Source organism: Cervus elaphus, chromosome 29 (genome assembly GCF_910594005.1).
Source record: "Cervus elaphus chromosome 29, mCerEla1.1, whole genome shotgun sequence".
Classification (NCBI taxonomy): Eukaryota; Metazoa; Chordata; class Mammalia; order Artiodactyla; family Cervidae; genus Cervus; species Cervus elaphus.
In genome coordinates this window covers 10,126,299-10,144,973 of record NC_057843.1, presented here as the reverse complement: position 1 = coordinate 10,144,973, position 18,675 = coordinate 10,126,299, and the positions used below count along the sequence as shown (strand labels likewise).

The 18,675-nt window shown below is 42.5% G+C and overlaps 1 protein-coding gene across 2 annotated transcripts in view; it reads right to left on the bottom strand.

The window, feature by feature from the left end:
* Positions 1 to 18,675, bottom strand: part of KIF13B (kinesin family member 13B) — a 204,145-nt gene that overhangs the window by 17,483 nt on the left and 167,987 nt on the right. For both annotated transcript variants that reach the window (XM_043891130.1, XM_043891131.1), the window contains exon 37: positions 14,412 to 14,545. In XM_043891130.1, coding sequence (XP_043747065.1) covers positions 14,412 to 14,545 — 134 coding nt within the window. The remainder of the gene's footprint in view (positions 1 to 14,411; positions 14,546 to 18,675) is intronic.

The following is an 18,675-nucleotide window of genomic DNA, read 5'->3' as shown; positions in this document are numbered from 1 at the left end:
CTCCAACCAATCACTTTAATCCAAGCCTAGAAAAATACAACAAGAGATGTAAGATTTATTCTTGCCATAAATACTCAATAGCCAACCTTTGATTTTCATGCTGATAAAGTGAGGAAAATATAAAGAACACTACCAAGCAGAATCCTTCCTCATCTTTGAATACGTTCTGGTAAGTAACAAACGTTAGATAAAATCAGACATGTACAATTACCTAAAGACCAAGAATCAGCAATGGCTTAAGCAATATAAACAGATTTTGAAAGGTTATGTTAATCAGAGAGCAGGGTGCTGAGCCGGCAGCGACAGGGAAAGCTGGCGGCGGCCCCAGCCACCGTGGGGGGCTGGGGGGCACCCCTCAGGCCCGCCCCGCCTCACACAGCCAGCACCCCACCCCCTCTGCCAGGGGTCCATGGTCAACCTCACGATCTGCACTCTGGCTTTCCAGGAGGATCCGGCTAAGACCGTGCTGGTCACGGACGACACAGCCCTTGTATGCACCTGGCCGTCAGAGTTCTCAGTTTAAATGAGTAACTCTCACCCTGCCCACTGCCTCAGTTCCATGGGTAAGCCTGATCGCCTCGGGTTGCACACCTGGGAGTGGCAATCCAGTCCGCAGGAATTCTCTGAGCAACGTCAACCAGGGAGAGCGGTGTGGCCACCAGCTGCTCCTGGCCAGAGACACTGTTTCCCGACTTGCCACATGCTCCTTCCGACCAGCGACACATGTCAGCAAGGGATGGTGACTTCCCTTCTCGGACCAGTATTACAACCCCTCATGAGGTTTGTACATTCACTTGAGTAGACTGCTCCAGTTCTATCCTCTTCCAAATCCACCTCCCAAACTGCAGTGAGAGGAGCCTCCTGAGACACACATTTGACCACATCACTTTCCTGCTTTAAGTCATCAATGCCTAGAAATAATTGTTTTTAGAAACAAATGGGCCAAAAACCCCAAAGACAGAGTCTACGCAGTGTTTTTCCACAGTATGACTAGCTCCTCCTTCCTACTCTATAGATTCATTCTATAAATATTATCACTTACTGTTTTTCATCAAATCCAGTGAAATCTCTTCAGGTCACAGTTGTGCATTAAATTCTGTTTCTTGACTGTGTCTCAGTCCTGCTCCTCACTGCGCACTGTAACCCTAGACAGGATGCTACCTCAGTGAGACTCATCGTCGTCTCTGAGTCAGCACCTTTCAGCCTGTGTGTCCAGCATGGCGGCCACCAGCCAGGTGGCTTCTGAGCACCTGAAATGTGGCTGGTGTGACTAAGAAAGTGGGTTTTTTATTTTACTTAATTTTAATAACATATAAATTTAAAAATTAAAGTGCCTTTTAGTATGTTTTTGTAACGTCTTGGGCATGCGGATTTATTTTTTCAATTCTATGAACTCTGAATGCAGACCAAGTATTTCCAAGGAAAATTTAGTATCTGAATCGAGATGTACTAGAAATGTAAACTACACACATGACTTTGAGGACTCTACAGAAAAAAAAAGAGAAGGATATCTCAGATAGTTTTTTTATACTGATGACAGGTTCAAATGGCGATATTATGAATATACTGGGTTACATAAATTATTTAATTCAACCTGTTTCGTTTTACTTTTTCAAGTGTGACTAACAGAAATTTTTAATGACACACGTGGTTCATATTATATTTTCATCAGACAGCACTGTTGTTGAGCTGATGTATATAAAATCCCTGGCACAGTAGGCACCATGGTAACCCTAATTACTGAAATTTCATGCACTGTCTTCCCAGGTACTTGTCTAGATCTAAGTACAACATGTACCACGTGCCTGTGCTAAGCCGCTCGGCTGCGTTGGGCTCTGGGACCCCCACGGACTGCAGCCTGCCAGGCTCCAAGGAGCCTTCTATATTCTACAGGTTGTGTCAGGAGTTGAGAATACAATATGTGCAAAACCAAACATAAACACAGTCCTCCTCTTCAGAAAGAGGCACTCAGGGTCTATACCTGATATTTCTATTTAATTTAATTACATAAACAACTAAAGGGCTTCCCTCATGGTCCAGCGGTTAAGAAGCCAGCTGACAATGAAGGGAACATGGGTTTGATCGCTGGTCCAGGAGAACCCACACGCTGCAGGGCAACTAAGGCCACGGGCCACGACTGCTGAGCCCACTGCTGCGACTGTTGACGGCTGCAGGCCGTCGAGCCTGTGCGCCACAGCCAGGGAAGCCACCGTGATGACAGCCTTCACACCGCGCACTCGCCACCACTAGGGAAAGCCCACAGCGGCAAGGACCCAGCACAGTCAAAGGTAAATGGATCTCAAAAAAACAAAAAACCTAAAAGGCACACTCTGTCAACATGTACATTATTTATCAGTTGATGAAAGTGAATGAGCCTGTCCTAACAGACTTCATGGTTGGATGGCATCACTGACCCAATGGACGAGTTTGAGCAAATTCCGGGAGATAAAAAAACAGGGAAGCATGGTGTGCTGCAGTCCACAGGGCCACAAAGAGTTGGACAGGACTTAGGGACTGAACAACTATATATGTGTTAGCTCAACATACTTGAGATTCCACGTATGGAAAATTTTAAACACTAATATTTCTGAAGTTGTCAGGAAAGACACAGTTTCTTATATATTAGTTTACTTTTTAAACTTCTACATGATAATTGGTAAAACTTAAGTATTTATGTGGAAAAAGATTTCTATTTTTAAAAAATAGAATGTAATAAGTCACTCTATCCACTCAGTTTCCAAGTATCCATGAAGAATGAAGGATAATTTATGAAACATGGTGAAGTAAAAGTCGCTCAGTCATGTCCGACTCTTTGCGACCCCACGGACTATACAGTCCATGGAATTCTCTAAGCCAGAATACTGGAGTGGGTAGCCTTTCCCTTCTCCAGGGGATCTTCCCAGTCCAGGGACTGAACCCAGGTCACCCACATTGCAGGTGGATTCTTTACCAGCTGAGTCAATAGAATGGCTGTGAATCTAAAAACTTAAAAACAGAGTCTAAACCTAAACTGTCCCCAGCTCGGTATGTCCTACAAGCTAAGAATGGTTTTTACACTTTGAAACTATTAAAATATCAATAAAAGAATACTTTGTGACATGTAAAAATTATATGAAATTCAAATTTCAGGGTTATAAATAAAGTTTTATTGGAACAAAACCAGACCCATTGTTTGGCATTGTCTGCAGCCAGTTCTGCCAGCAAAGCCTAAAATGAGCCTAAAATAAAACTATCTGGCTCTTGATCAAAAAAGCCTGCCAAAGCCTGGGTCTACAGACTTATACAAAAGTACACAAGGCCCATTTCTGAAAAATAAGTGGAAGATGAGCCCTCTTCAAATCAACTCCTATCCTGCCTCAGAAACTATCTTCTTTTCATTATTCTTCAGATTAGCTACTAACCCTGACTCTGAAGACAACCTGGCCACTTAGTGTCTAAGTATGTCAATATCCATACATTTCTGGGACAAAGACAGATGGTAAGATGTAAAACAAAACAGAGATAAGAGTCTCATTTTGTAAAGCAGGAAGAATTGCCTAAGAATTCATCCACAAAGCCACTGAACAGAAATCATTTTCCTTGAATTTTCGTTAAAACTCTGTATTCCAAAAGGTCTGTGCACAAGAACAAACAACACAGCATAACATATCCAGATATAAACTACAGGGGAAAAGACCTTTAAAAAAACCTGAATACAGCTGGTGCTCTGGGTTGGAGATGGTAACCAACAAAGGGAACGGTGTGGACGGCTGCGCCTTTCCTGTGCTGGGGCACTTCCCGCGTGACACGCTTTCTTTATCTAATCTTCACGACAACCCTGCGAGGCACTGTTGTATCCGGCCTGAGAGAACGCACAGCTACTTGCCAGAAGTCACGAAGCGCCGGGTGGTAGAGACGGGATCGAACCCAGAGCCCTGAGAATTTCCCTTCCTAAACACTGCCTAGGAATTCCTTGCTTCTTCCTATTCCATATTTACTCAAACTTATGGGATAGATTGAAGGCAGGAGAAGAAGGGGACCCAGAGGATGAGATGGTTGGATGGCATCACGGTTTCAATGGACATGAGTTTGAGCCAACTCCGGGAGACAGTAAAGGACAGAGAAGCCTTGCATGCTGCACCCATGGGGTCGCAAAGAATCAGACATGACCAAGCGACTGAATAACAACAATGGCGACTAAACCACCACCTTGGCTATTAATTGGTCTTCCCAGGTGGCATTGGTGCTAAAGAACCCTCCTGCCAATGCAGGTGACAGGACACTTGGGTTCCATCCCTGGAGGAGGGCATGACAGTCCACTCCGGTATTCTTGCCTGGAGAATCCCACGGACAGAAGAGCCTGGCGGGCTGCATACAGTCTGTGGGGTCGCAAAGAAAGAATTGGACAGAACTGAAGCGACCTAACACTCACGGCACACCCTTTCCTTTCATGTGATGGGGGCCCCCAAACTCTCCTCCTCTGCTGCAAAGCCAGGTCAGGGTGAGGGCTGGGGCTGGGGCAGGGAGGCAGGCAGCCACATGGAGCAGCGCCTGTCCAGGAGCCCAGCTACGAAGGCGGGTTGGGGGGAAGGGGAGGGAGGTGATATATATATAGTTATGGCTAATTGGCACTGTCGTATGGCAGAAACCAACACAACATTGTAAAGCAATTTTCCTCCAATTAAGTAGATAAATAATATGAAAAAGAAAAAAAAAAAAAAAAAAAACCTGAATACGTAAGGAAAACTCAACACTAGAAAACAAGGTCTAGATCCTTTTTCTTATTTTTAGTTAGTTACGATGATGAACGCTTGGTACTTTCCTGGTTGTCCAGTGGTTAAGACTCCAGGCTCCCAATGTAGGGTGCCTGGGTTCAATACCTAGCCAGGGAACTAGATCCCACATGCCACAACTTAAGCCTGGAGCAGTCAAATAAATTGTTTTGTTTTTTTTAAATAGCAGCTTCCTTCGAGACAAATTCCTACACCTCAACCAACTGAAATAGAACTTAAGGGGGATAAAAAAGATGATAAACCCTTAAGACACCACGGCAAGCATTTATACAGCCTATTTCATCAGAGGAGCCTGAGTAATGAAGAGTCTAAAACAGCATCTTAGTGCACAAGGGAAGAACCAGTAGCTGTGTTTGTTGCTCCTCATTCTGCACACGGAGCAATCACTCACATGAAAGCTGAAAGAACTACCTAAGCATCTCTGCAGCTGGGTCAGTGTAGGGCACTGCTTTCTCTACTCAAGGCTCTGTCCACCTACCACACTGGAAGCTGTGTTGAAACTGGAGACAGAAACACTTGTGGTCAGCAGGGCAGGCCTAAGCAAAGCCCAGGACACTGGAGAGGAGCTAAGAGTAGAGCAAGGATAGGCCAGAAATGTGGCTGTGTTTTTGATGGTGGAGATTAAATGTGAGCATTAACTCAGATGGTAAAGAATCTGCCTGCAATGTGGGAGACCTGGGTTCAATCCCTGGGTCAGGAAGATCCCCTGAAAAAGGGAATGGCAACCCACCCACTCCAGTATTCTTGCCTAGAGAATCCCATGGACAGAAGAGTCTGGTGGGCTATAGTCCATGGAGAAGCAAAGAGTCGACAGGACTGAGCGACTAATACTTTCACGTTTTCCTTTCATTAACTCCTTAATTCCCCAAATGAACCAAAGATGCCATTTGGAATTCAGAAGTTGAAGTACATAAATAGCTTCATCTGAACACCAACTTCTAGACACATGAAAAAAGCTATTATGCCAAATTAATTCAATCTAACTAATTAGAGAGCAGGAAGTTCTTTCAATTATTTTATGTGCTGTCTGAGAAACACACTTGAATATGAGTACAGATTTCATTAATTGCAGTTCATTATTTTCCAGATTCGTTACTAAACTTGCATCAGAAGGTCAGAGACAGCAATTTTGTCAGCTGCCACCTCTTTCGGTGCTTCTATCTTTTGCATTTCTGGAACTCAGACAGAAATTGATTACAAACAAAAAACAAATCTCCATAAAAATGAGAAACATAAGTTTTATAAATATGTTCAAGCCAGATGATTTTGTAAACTATGAGAAACTTTGTCTTTAAAGACTTCCTTAAAATCATTATTTTCTTTCTTTATAAATTTATTTGTTCCAGGATGAATTGTTAGCTTCTATCTTACCAGAAGAGATCCCTGAATCTTCTCAAATACTGAAATATGCCCCCCAAATAATAGAATTTTGATCTGAGAACCTGCTGATTCCAAAGAACAAGTTAATAAACACTAATCTTTTCATTAGCGATTATGTGTTTGTATCTTTGCATGAGGGACGGAACTGAACATTCTTGTTTGAAAATGTCAAGGACACTCTGATTAAAAGTACTTTTTTGTTAATAATCATTCCTTCATCACTTCTGCTTCTCTCCCACCTGATCTAACAAAGAAAAGAGGAAATATGACTGGTAGAAACAGGACCTATTTCATTCCTCGGTTCTTACTGGGAATACTCTTACATTTTCAAAATCTTATTTTTTAAAAACTAGAAGTGACTGAAATCCATGGCGGTTTTGAGAGAGGACCCTGCTATCTATAAATCACTGCACTCATTCACGGTTATTACCTTCTCTTCGTTAATATCACTTCGTCATTCTGTGCCTTTCATTCTGCTGTTTTCCTGGAACCATCCTTATACAATTCTTCCCCGCTTTCTGTGTTGCGATCCCTTGAATGCTTATACAGTCAGCTCTCTTAGTCATTGTTCAGTCAAGCTATAAATAACTCCTTTAATCCTTCCTCATAAATCATTTCTGATGTTATTCTCTGAAATAATTCCAGTTGGTCAATGGGACGCCCAGCAGTAAGGTGCCCAGAACCATGTGCTGTGATCTAAGTGTCCTCCAATGAGGCCAGAGAGCATCCAGGCGTGGGTTTAGGTGGGTTGCTGTGTCTCTGCTACTGTGACTCTTCCAGAGAAGGAGTTTAAGTCCCCAAACTAACTTGGGACAGAAACAGAAAAAGCAAGGAGCTTTAAGATCTTTCATCACAGTTAGGTGGGAAACAGAGAGAGAAATGGCTTTGAAAACGCTGAAGAGAGAAACGAGAGTGTGCTTGCCTTACTCTGTGGCCTGCTGGGTGACTCTGGGCTGTGTCTGCGGTTCCACTGTTAGTGGATTTAGTGGATTTTAGGGGGTTTCTGTTTAGCTTTTAATTTCTTTACTGTTTCTGGCCATGCTGGATCTTCACTGCTGCATGTGGGCCTTTCTCCAGTTGCAGCGATCGGGCTCCTCATTGCTTCTCTCATTGGGAAGCACGGGAATGAGGGCGTTCAGGCTTTGAGAGCTGCCGCTGCCAGGCCCCAGAGCACAGGCTCAACAGTCACTCCTCGGTATGTGGGATCTTCCCAACCCAGGGATTGAACCCGTGTCTCCTACGTTGGCAGGCAGATTATTTACCACCGAAGCCACCAGGGAAGCTCCCCCTCTGTTTAGTTTTTTGTATCATCTCACATTGCAAATCTTCAGCAGTGCTACTATCTATTTATTATCTCTAAGTTTTATGACTATACCAAAGCCTTCGACTGTGTGGATCACAATAAACTGTGGAAAATTCTGAAAGAGATGGGAATACCAGACCACCTGACCTGCCTCTTGAGAAACCTGTATGCAGGTCAGGAAGCAACAGTTAGAACTGGACATGGACCAACAGACTGGTTCCAAATAGGAAAAGGAGTATGTCAAGGCTGTATATTGTCACCCTGCTTATTTAACTTATATGCAGAGTACATCATGAGAAACGCTGGGCTGGAAGGAGCACAAGCTGGAATCAAGATTGCCGGGAGAAATATCAATAACCTCAGATATGCAGATGACACCACCCTTATGGCAGAAAATGAAGAGGAACTAAAAAGCCTCTTGATGAAAGTGAAAGAGGAGAGTGAAAAAGTTGGCTTAAAGTTTAACATTCAGAAAACTAAGATCATGGCATCTGGTCCCATCACCTCATGGGAAATAGATGGGAGACAGTGGAAATAGTATCAGACTTTATTTTTTGGGGCTCCAAAATCACTGCAGATGGTGATTGCAGCCATGAAATTAAAAGACACTTACTCCTTGTAAGGACAGTTATGACCAACATAGACAGCATATTAAAAAGCAGAGACATTACTTTGCCAACAAAGGTCCATCTAGTCAAGGCTATGGTTTTTCCAGTGGTCATATATGGATGTGAGAGTTGGACTATAAAGAAAGCTGAGCACCGGAGAACTGATGCTTTTGAACTGTGGTGTTGGAGAAGACTCTTGAGAGTCCCTTGGACTGCAAGGAGATCCAACCAGTCCATCCTAAAGGAGATCAGTCCTGGGTGTTTACTGGAAGGACTGATGCTGAAGCTGAAACACCAGTACTTTGGCCACCTCATGCGAAGAGTTGACTAGTTGGAAAAGATCCTGATGCTGGGAGGGATTGGGGGCAGGAGGAGAAGGGGATGACAGAGGATGAGATGGCTGGATGGCATCACCGACTAGATGGGCATGAGTTTGAGTAAACTCCGGGAGTTGGTGATGGACAGAGAGGCCTGGCGTGCTGTGATTCATGGGGTCGCAAAGAGTCGGACATGACTGAGCGACTGAACTGAACTGAAGTTTTATGCAATGTTCGTATCAATATTTATCCCTTCCTGTACTGGGAGAATTGATCCAGCTCTCTTTTAGGCATATGCACTGATTTCTATTTTTCTGGGTTCTTTCTTACACATTATTCTAAAATCTATGTTAAGTTTTTTTTAGAGTGGTATTGATTATTTAATGATTATTTATATAGGCCATTAAAATTAATGTACTAACAAGTCACTAGCAGCAAACAAAAACCAGAATCAAAATAGAGAGCAAACTTGGAGGTATATGTGTATTTCTTTATGATACACTAGACACCTCACCGGGGTACAGCAAAGCCAGGCAGTAGGCAGGGTGGTGGTGAATGTTAATCAGCATAAATTTTATCTTAGTCTTACTAGGTAAGTGACACAGAGGAAGGCATGGTGTCTCTCTGTTTCCATAATGTATCTAACAAAACCTCTTATAATCTCCTTGGTAGAAAGAGGGGGAAACAGGGGTAGGAGATGGCACTTACTGAACAGGCAGAGCTGAAACACATCCATTGGCCATTCTGTGGCTTTGGGAGTGAGCTCCAGTCACATATGACAGAGCTCTCTCTCACGCTTAATGTTCCATATTTTGTTTGTGACTCAAATGCAGAGTAGGCCCTTCAAAAGTTTGCAGATGCTAATAAGAACAAATGTATCTTTAAAATAATTATTCAAAGAATATCTTGTTAACCTAGGAATGCTGAAACAAAATCAAGCTGAAAAGTTTTAGGAATGAATCTGAAGATTCTTATTTAAGTATTTTTATGCTTCAACGAAGGGGCTTCTCTGGTGGCTCAGTGGTAAGGAACCCGCCTGCCAGGCAGGAGACTTGGGTTCAACCCCTGGGTTGGGAAGATCCCCAGGATAATAAAATGGCAACCTACTGCAGTATTTTTGCCTGGGAAATCCCGTGGGCTACAGTCTATTGGGGTCACAAAAGAGTTGGACATGACTTAGCAACTAAACAACACACTTCCAACTAAACAACATGTAATAAAGAGAGAAGTGCATTGGCCAGAGTGTAAGCAAATAAATAAGCAAATGAAAAGGGGGAACATTAACTGACCAGAAGCACAATGAACTAAAACTTAACCTTAAAAAAAAAAAAAACTGCTATCATGTGCCACTTTGGTAGAAGTACATTAGTCAAAAGAGGAAGACAATAAGTGCACTATTTTCAAGCAAAGGGATTATAGGGTCACTTCTGGGCTCCCCACTTTAGCAAGACCCTGGCAAGACCACTGAAGAATGATGAGGCATTTACTATAAGAGACAGAGTTGACATCTTTAGCTGTTAGGACTGGAGAAAGCCTAGTAGAGTAAAGAATCTTTAACTTCTGGGCAACAGCAGAAAAAAGCAGAGGTGAAGATTGGGTGGCAATAAGCCAACTTTTTTCCTGAAGGACTCGGAGGGTCCACAGGGAGGGAAAAAAGTAAGAACTTCAACTTTTGGGTATCAAGTCTGATTTCCAAGTGAATAGGATGCCATTATAGTGATGATTACTGTGAAAAACTGGGAAACACTAAAAAAAAAAAAAAAAAAAAAGTCCAGTTGGTACAGCAATGTACTTGGTGTTATTTTGAAATTCCATTGTTGCAAAAGTGCCCCATTTCCAAGGATGAAACATCATTTAGGTGGTAATGACTTAAAGCATATTTAAAGTGGCCCTAGTAAGGGAAACCTCTATATTGATATTGTCTCTGTATTTCTCTAGATTGACACCATATCCAAACTGATAGTGGAAATAATAATTTACTTCTCTAAAAGCTTTAGCAAAGATAGCAAAAATGAGAAGAACAGAAGCATCTCTGATCAACTAAGAACAGTTAGTCAAACAACTTTAAGAACAGCTCTTCAGTGGAACTTGCATCAGTCTAAGAAAGAAACTTCCTGAATATGCCTTGATATCTCAAACCCCCACTCGGGTGCAATTCTCTCACCTCTGAACGTTAACCACAGTCCTTTACACTGGGTATATTCCAACTATCTAATGCTAACATCTGTATATTCATCAATGGTCAACCAACATACACTTTCCATCAAATCTGCCTCTGCCTTCAAGGATTACATTGTAGAGGAGATTACCAGTGAACATATAAATGTAACTCCTAACAAAAAATTAAATAAGGGAATACACTAAATTATGTACAGTAGAGGCTGCTGTTTTATTTAGTTTGGTTGCTCCAGCGCACACTAAATTCAAGCATATTTGTTTACAGTGGCCTTTCTTGACCCTTACAGTAGCAGACCAGTCTACTAGAGACTTACTAACCACACAAAGACTTTGGTGAGGAGCATTCCAAGTAGAAGGAAATGCAAGTAAGAAAACTCTTGAGACCAAAAGGAGCTTCATGTATTCATGAGATCAACAACAATAAAAAGGCCAATCAACGCAGCTTAGCATGGTGCACAAAGAAGAAAATAAAGGGAATAAAGATGAAAGGTCAGGGGGATAGATCACATAGGACACTGTAAACCACAGTAAGGAATTTAGACTTTATTCAGTTTCAGTGAGAAGCAATGGAAGGTTTCAAGCCATGAACTAATATAAGGCCTTGGGAGCTCGCTCTGGCTTCTCTGTGAGTAACAGACTTAGTCAGGCAAAAAGCATCAGTTGATCAGCTGGTAGCCTGCTGCACAATCAGGGCCAGAGATGATGGCTTGGATGAGTGATGAGAAATGGAGTCATCATACTGAAAGTGGTACCTATAAAATTTACTGATGGTCTATTTGTGAGGTGAAGCAACGAGGTGGACATCTGTGCTATACGCTGAGATGGGCATATATTAATATTTCAGAAGTATTCTGTATGCTGGAAGTAAACAGACTTGTGAGCTGAAACCGACAGCAATGACATGAACTTGTAAAATGTGAATGTCTAATTGACTTGTAAGTGGAAAAGCTGAACGGGCAGTTAGCTCCACGAGGCCAGAGCTCGGGGCGAAGCCTGGGCTGGAGATAGAAATGCGAGCATCAGAAGTGCATAAACAGTATAAGCCACAGAGTTGGATGAGGTCATCCAGAAGGGCGCTCTGGAACCCCTGAATGTTAGCAGCTTGACGGAACAAACAGTCCCAGAACAGGCAACTGAGGAAAATGGAACAGTCAACAAGGGAAGCCCAGCACACAGCTCAGGGCTGAGTCTAGAGATGAAAATGTTTCCTGCATGATGTCAAGTCAGAGGACAGAGCAGTGCGGGCAGAGAGACGCGGCTCTGGTGACCTTGAGAAATGGTCCTCAAGGGACTGTGGTTTCATAAACCAACTGGGAACAGTTCAGATCCACCACTGGGCACCTTCATTAAGGCTACTTTGTATTTATGTTTTCATTTATTTATGAAATGCGAAGCACTGGGGGCCACTTTCTCCAACACCTTTGCGTGTGCGTGCCAAGTTGCTTCAGTCGAGTCCGACTCTCTGCGACCCCGTGGACTGTAGCCCGCCAGGCTCCTCTGTCCATGGGATTCTCCAGGCAAGAGTACTGCACTGGGTTGCCAAGCCCTCCTCTAGGGGCTCTTCCTGACCCAGGGCTCGAACTCGGGTCTCTTTTTTTTTTTTTCGAACTCGGGTCTCTTATATCTCCCGCACTGGCAGGAGGGTTCTTTACCACTAACAACACCTGGGAAGTCCTTTGTACATATATGCTCAAATAAAGTAAACAGAAAGAATATTACTTAAGGTATCTTCAAAGTATTTCAAGGTTACCTCTCTTAACCTGGACACTGCACGCTGCAGTTTCTACCAACCACTAGACTGCTTTCTAAACCGCTGCTCTTCCTCTCATATCCGGAAGAACCAATCACTCACTGGCAAAAGAGGACAGGTTGCTTCTTATGGTAGCAGGTGCTCTGACTCATATCAAAACCTTGAAGCAGCTTTAAAAGAATAATTGTAACTCTGGTCATCTGAGTCACTGACTTCTAATGCAATTCCAATTTCCTTTAGCTTATGTAACTTCCGTCCTCCCCAAACAGGAATTGAAAAACAGTGGATATCAAACTTAAATGTAAATGAAAATCACCTTACTGCGTGTGTGTGTGCTGTCGTGTCTGACTCTTTGCAACCCTATGGACTGGACTGTAGCTCACCAACCTCCTCTGTCCATGGGATTTTCCAGGCAAGAATACTGGAGAGGGTTGCCATTTCCTACACCAGGGCATCTTCCCAACACAGGGATCAAACCCACGTCTTCTGCATTGGCAGATGGATTCTTTACCACTAGTGCCACCTGGGAAGCCCTGAAAATCACCTTGTGGACAGAGGATGAGATGGTTGGATGGCATCACCGACTCAATGGACATGGGTTTGGGTGGACTCTGGGAGTTGGTGATGGACAGGGAGGCCTGGCGTGCTGCGGTTCATGGGGTTGCAAAGAGTCGGACACGACTGAGTGACTGAACTGAACTGACTGACATATGTTGTTCAGTTGCTAAGTTATCCCCGTCTCTCTGTGACCCCATGGACTGTCGCCCGCCAGGCTCCTCTGTCCATGGGGATTCTCCAGGCAAGAATACTGAAGTGGGTTGCCATTTCCTTCTCAGTTGTGTACTTATAAATGCAGATTATCAGATGCCCCAAGGTGAGGAATGGGTTCTAAGATCAGGCCATAGTTTTAAGTTACCTTTTTAAAAAGCTACCATGGAAATTCTGGCACAAACAGTCCATGAATCATACTTTGTGAAACAACAACACAGCAGTTTAGAACAGAATAAGGTACACAGTAACAAACCCTGGAAAAATCCTTTTCGCCTACCCTAACCCCCACCAAGTATCAGGTTGGCTATTTCTTTTAGCTTTCACCATCTCAGATTCATCCTGATAACAGTCAAGCACCCTTTACGTGCCCAGTTAAATTTAAACATTTCCAAAATCTCAAAGTTTAATTTTTTTCATCCAATATGAATCTATGCTGATAAAATAAGCTCATATACTGCTAGCTTGAAAAAAATACCTGCACAGCAGCCTTACAAAACTATTACCTTGAATATACACTCATGAACTTAGAAAATTCTTTTAAAGAGTTAAGGTCTCAGGCAAGGACTCGCCTGCGCTTCTGCGACTTGAATGTTTCAGTGAATATGGAGAAGCTGATGTCAAAAGACCTATTTCAACAACTGAACTTGCACTGTATGTGTTTTTGAATGAATATAAATAAATCCTCATTTATCATTTTCTGCTGAATTCACACCTAGAGAAGGCTAGAAACTGCACTTCCAACAGGCTTCCCATGCACCATCACATACAAGCAGTCTCCTGATGATCTGAAAAACCCTTTCACATCTTCTCTGAAACTTTTTCTAAGGCTGGATAGAGAGTTTCAAGAAAAAGGGGGCCTACGACAAGTGATCCCTTTTGATATTTAAGTGACAGAACAGGTAAACCACAATAGAGGAAAAAGAGGTTGAGTGGCAAGGACGGGGATGATGTAAAATTGTTTGAAATAAGAAATGAAATCAAGAATTAAAAATAGAATTACATTTTCTGTTTGGCAATACACAAACAACGCTAAGTGCACTTCATAAATTTCACTATTGTTGCTCTAAGTGATATTACCATAAATCACATTAGGAGCGTACTTGGCATTTTTTAAAAGCAAAAAGGATTGAGAGTGTCAATACGTTTAAACAGCTCTGTTCTCTTCGACGAGAGTGGAAGAGAGACTATCAGAGCTTTCAGCAGGTCTTAAAGCCTGGCTCTGACACCCCCACGGATGCTCCCCTCCACCTCCCAGCTTCAGCGCAGCAAGGGGCAAGGCTGGGCCAGCGGCCTGTTGGGAGCACGTGCACGGTGCTCCCGAGATGCTTTTACCTGATGCGCGAGGGGAGACAGCTGTTTGCCCCTTTTCTCGTCACGGACCGGGAAAAGAGACTTCAGCAGCTTCGGCATCTGCGGCACCAAAGATTTCACCGGGTTCAAGTAGGAGGCTGCGAGGCTACTGAGTCCTGCCAAAAATATTGAAAGGAAAAGAGATAAGGCAAAAACGATTACAGAGATGCTCTCCTTACTATAAACTGGCCAAGCATTGTTTGTAAGCAAAACAAACAATAAAAATTTTAAAAGGTATACTGGAAAAATTAATACTCAAAAGACATAATAGTACTCCACGTATTGTGTGCTCACTCAGTCTTGTCTGACTCTGCGACTCCATGTACTATAGCCCACCAGGCTCCTCTGTCCATGGGATTTCCCAGGCCAGAACACTGGAGTGGGCTGCCATTTCCTCCTCCAGGGGACCTATAGTTACCCTCAAAAACAATGATGTTTCCTTCTCCAATTAAACAGCAGCAGTTGGGGTATTTCTAAAATGCTCTAATATCCAGCGTTCCTATTAAATCCAAAGGGTCACCCAAGCCAGGCCTTGTCATTAACTAATCAAGTACTAACTTAGGCCCTAGAATGAAATGGGACTTTTTACTTTTAAATCATATAGCCAGTGACACACACATTAGTTCTCCATCTAGACTTTAACCTCTTTATAAAGTCAAGGACCGTATCTTATTCAACTTTAATTTTTCATGCTATTTACTGAATGAAGATGATGAAGCTGACCTTTCAAGAAGACAGCAGTGTTGGGTTGTGTTTACAAGTGAGGGACATGTCCTGACCAACCCTGCTCCTACCTGCTCTTCATACCAAAGGCTAGGGGCAGACACGCAGATGACGCCTGTGATATGAGGAGGCTTCTTCTGCCCCTTAGTGAATAAAACTAAATTTTCAGGAAAATCTAATCCAAGACATAAGTGATTAAAAAAACTGTACCCTAATTAACACTTTATAAAGAAGCCAGTCAACCTGAGGCATCTATATGAGAGGCTGCCTTAAGAGAAGCACATGACCACCCCTACCTCCACTCCCCAAAGGCCTGAGATGACACAAGTTCATCAGCAACACAGCTGGTACATGAACCTGCACGGTCAGAAGGTTTCACGTTTTCCTTAATTGAGTATGTTATCTCTAAGTAAACTATGAAAAGTTACGTAAGGTTATTTTGCAATCATAAGCACAGTCACTAAAAATATAAACCAAAGAGATAGCTATCTGCCACGAGCAATATCAAAACTGAGTTCAAAAATGTCAAACAATTTATGTGTGTGTGCGCTCAGCCATGCCGACTCTTTGTGACCTCATGGACTGCAGCCTGACAGGTTCCTCTGTCCATGGCATTTCCCAGCCAAAATACTGGAGTCAGTGGCCATTCCCTTCTCCGGGGGATCTTCCTGACCCAGGGATTGAAGCTGCACCTTTTGTGTCTCCGGCACTGGCGGGTGGATTCTTTACCACTAGTGCAAACACTTTGTAAGAAAGCAAAAACACAGATGAAGAAACAAAAAACAGGAGTCAGGAAATTCCCTGGCAGGCCAGTGGTTAGGTGCCACACTTCCACTGCTGAGCGCCCCAGGTTGGAGAACTAAGATCCTGCAAGCTGCATGGCATGGCCACAGAAAAAAAAAGAGAGAGACAGACCCCAACACAAGAAAACTTAAGATGAATAAACAGCCAGAAGACAGAATCATCTAAATGCCAAGGGAAAAAAATTATGGACAATCCAAAGTTTTACATGCAGTTAAACTAACATCCCAGAGTGAGATGCTGTTATCATTGTTTGGTCACTCAGTCCTGTCTGACTCTTCACAACCCCATGGATTGCAGCCCACCAGGCTCCTCTGTCCATGGGATTCTCCAGGCAAGAATACTGGAGTGGGTTGCCATTTCCTCCTCCAGGAGGAGGAGATCCCTCCAGGGTATCTCCCCGGCCCAGGGGTTGAACCCACATCTGTACTGGCAGGTGGAGTCTTTACCACTGAGCCACCAGAGAAGCCCAAAGTGAGGATGATCCCTAATCAAATACATATCTAGTCAATGATTAACCAAAGGCTGATCACAAAAGGAGAGACAATCAGACATGATGTGTCTCCTAAAGGAAGTACATAAAACCACTCATTTATTTATCCTACCTCCCGCCCCTGCCTCAAACTAGCCTGAATCTGACCACGGCTGCAGATCTAACCACCAATTTACAGGAAATACACTGGGCAGGCAATTATGCTTAAATAACTTGGTTAGGATGGCAAAAATAAAAATATACAGAGTCTACGGCACAAAACCTGGTCTCCTCACCAAATACAAACCCAACAGGGAAAAAAGATGAAGAAACACACACTGACTGAACAGGTGTGTGTGTGTAGGTTTGTCGCTCAGTCACGTCCAGCTCCCTGCAACATCATGCACCGTAGCCCGTCAGGCTTCTCTGTCTGTGGAATCTTCCAGGCAAGAATACTGGAGTCGGCAGCCATTCCCTTCTCAAGGGGATCTTCTTAACCCAGGGATCAAACCTAGGTCTCCGGCACTACAGGTGGATTCCTTACCATCTGAGCCACCAGGGAAGCCCCAAGACGTATCAACTAACCAGAATGTGTGAACTTAACTTGAATTTTCATTCCAAATAACTAAGAGATGCTCTTGATTCAACTGGAGAACTCTAAACACTGGCTAGATGTTTAATAATATTTTGTGATTATTTTTAGTTTTTCTTCTTGAAACATCGCTGTGGGTATTCCCTTAGAGATATATGTACAAACATTTACAGATGAGACAGTGTATGAGATTTGCTTCCAAGTCACCCTGAGCAGCTGTGGAGATGTAGTGGGAGCACAGATACGTAAGCCTAGTGATGCCCTGATCATCCTGAAACCAGCACGGGGCACTCGAGGGCACCACATGTCACTCTTTCTACTTTATATACCTGATATTTTCCACAGTAGAAGGATTCTTCAAAGTGAGAGCAAAATAAAAACTTTAAACATACAAAAGAAAGAATTTGTCACTAAAAAAAAAAGATCACTGCTAAAGCCACTAGTGATGGATATATGATGACTAAAAAAGAAACTAAACTCAGAAGCATGCAGGGAAGAGGAGTAAGAAGCAAGGATGAGCAGAACAAAGCTCATTAGAATTTTTTTTAATTCATGGAATTTTAAAACAAAGTAATAGTCTATGACCAAATAATTTCACCCTGGGTATTTACTGCACAGAAATGTTACTAAAACACTGATACACAAACAAGTCACAGTAACCAAAAAGTGGGAACAAACCAAGTGTGGATAAACAGGAGAGCTGGTTAAAACTGTGATAAATTCCACTGTGGAAGTGAAGTCTCTCTCAACAGTAAAAAAGAATAAACTGCTGATACCTGCAAAGGTATGAATGACTTCAACAGATATGCTGAGCAAAACAAGCCCAACACAAAAGAGTACATACAATATGATTCCATTTAAGGAAACCAAAGAACAGGCAAAACAGTGAGATCTGAACACTGATCAACTGTGGCAAGTAACTGGAGTCATATAATCTTCTACAGCTTCACTGTGGTATAAGTTACATGAGTAAATAAATCTGTCAAAACTCATTATGTATGACTCATAGTCAAGAAAAATGCAGCCAGAAACAGATCATGAGAATGGTCCTGATGCTAGATTGAGCAGATAAGGATTTTAAAAGCGCTTTTTATACATAGGTACAAGGACAGAAAGAGTAATATGGCCTTAATATATAAAAAGGAAAGAAATACCAGCAGAGAAGTTAAAACTATTTTAAAAAGAAGCAAATGGAAATTCTAAAACTAAAAAGAATAATAACTGAAATTTTAAAATTCTTGGTTGTGCTTAATAGAAGACTATAAATGGCAGTAGAAATTATTCAATCAGAAGAAACACAAATAAGATAAAAAGACGAAAAACAGAACAGAGTTTCTGCGACCCATAGGACAATACTAAGCAATATAACGTGTGCAATTAGATTCTCAGATGGAGTAGAAAGAGAGAAAAGGACAGAGGAAGAAATGTAATGAACTAGCAGTTAAGTGTTTCACCAAATTGTTGGGGAAATCTCAATGTAGAGACCCAAGGACATTGGTGAAATCCAAGCCAGATAAACACTAAAAATACTACACCTAAGAACATCATTACCTGACTGCTGAGAAGAAAAATAAAGAGAAAAATTGGAAAGCAAACTATGTAAGCAAAGACATATTTCACATAGGGGGAAAGTGACATAAATGATGGCTGAGTTCTCA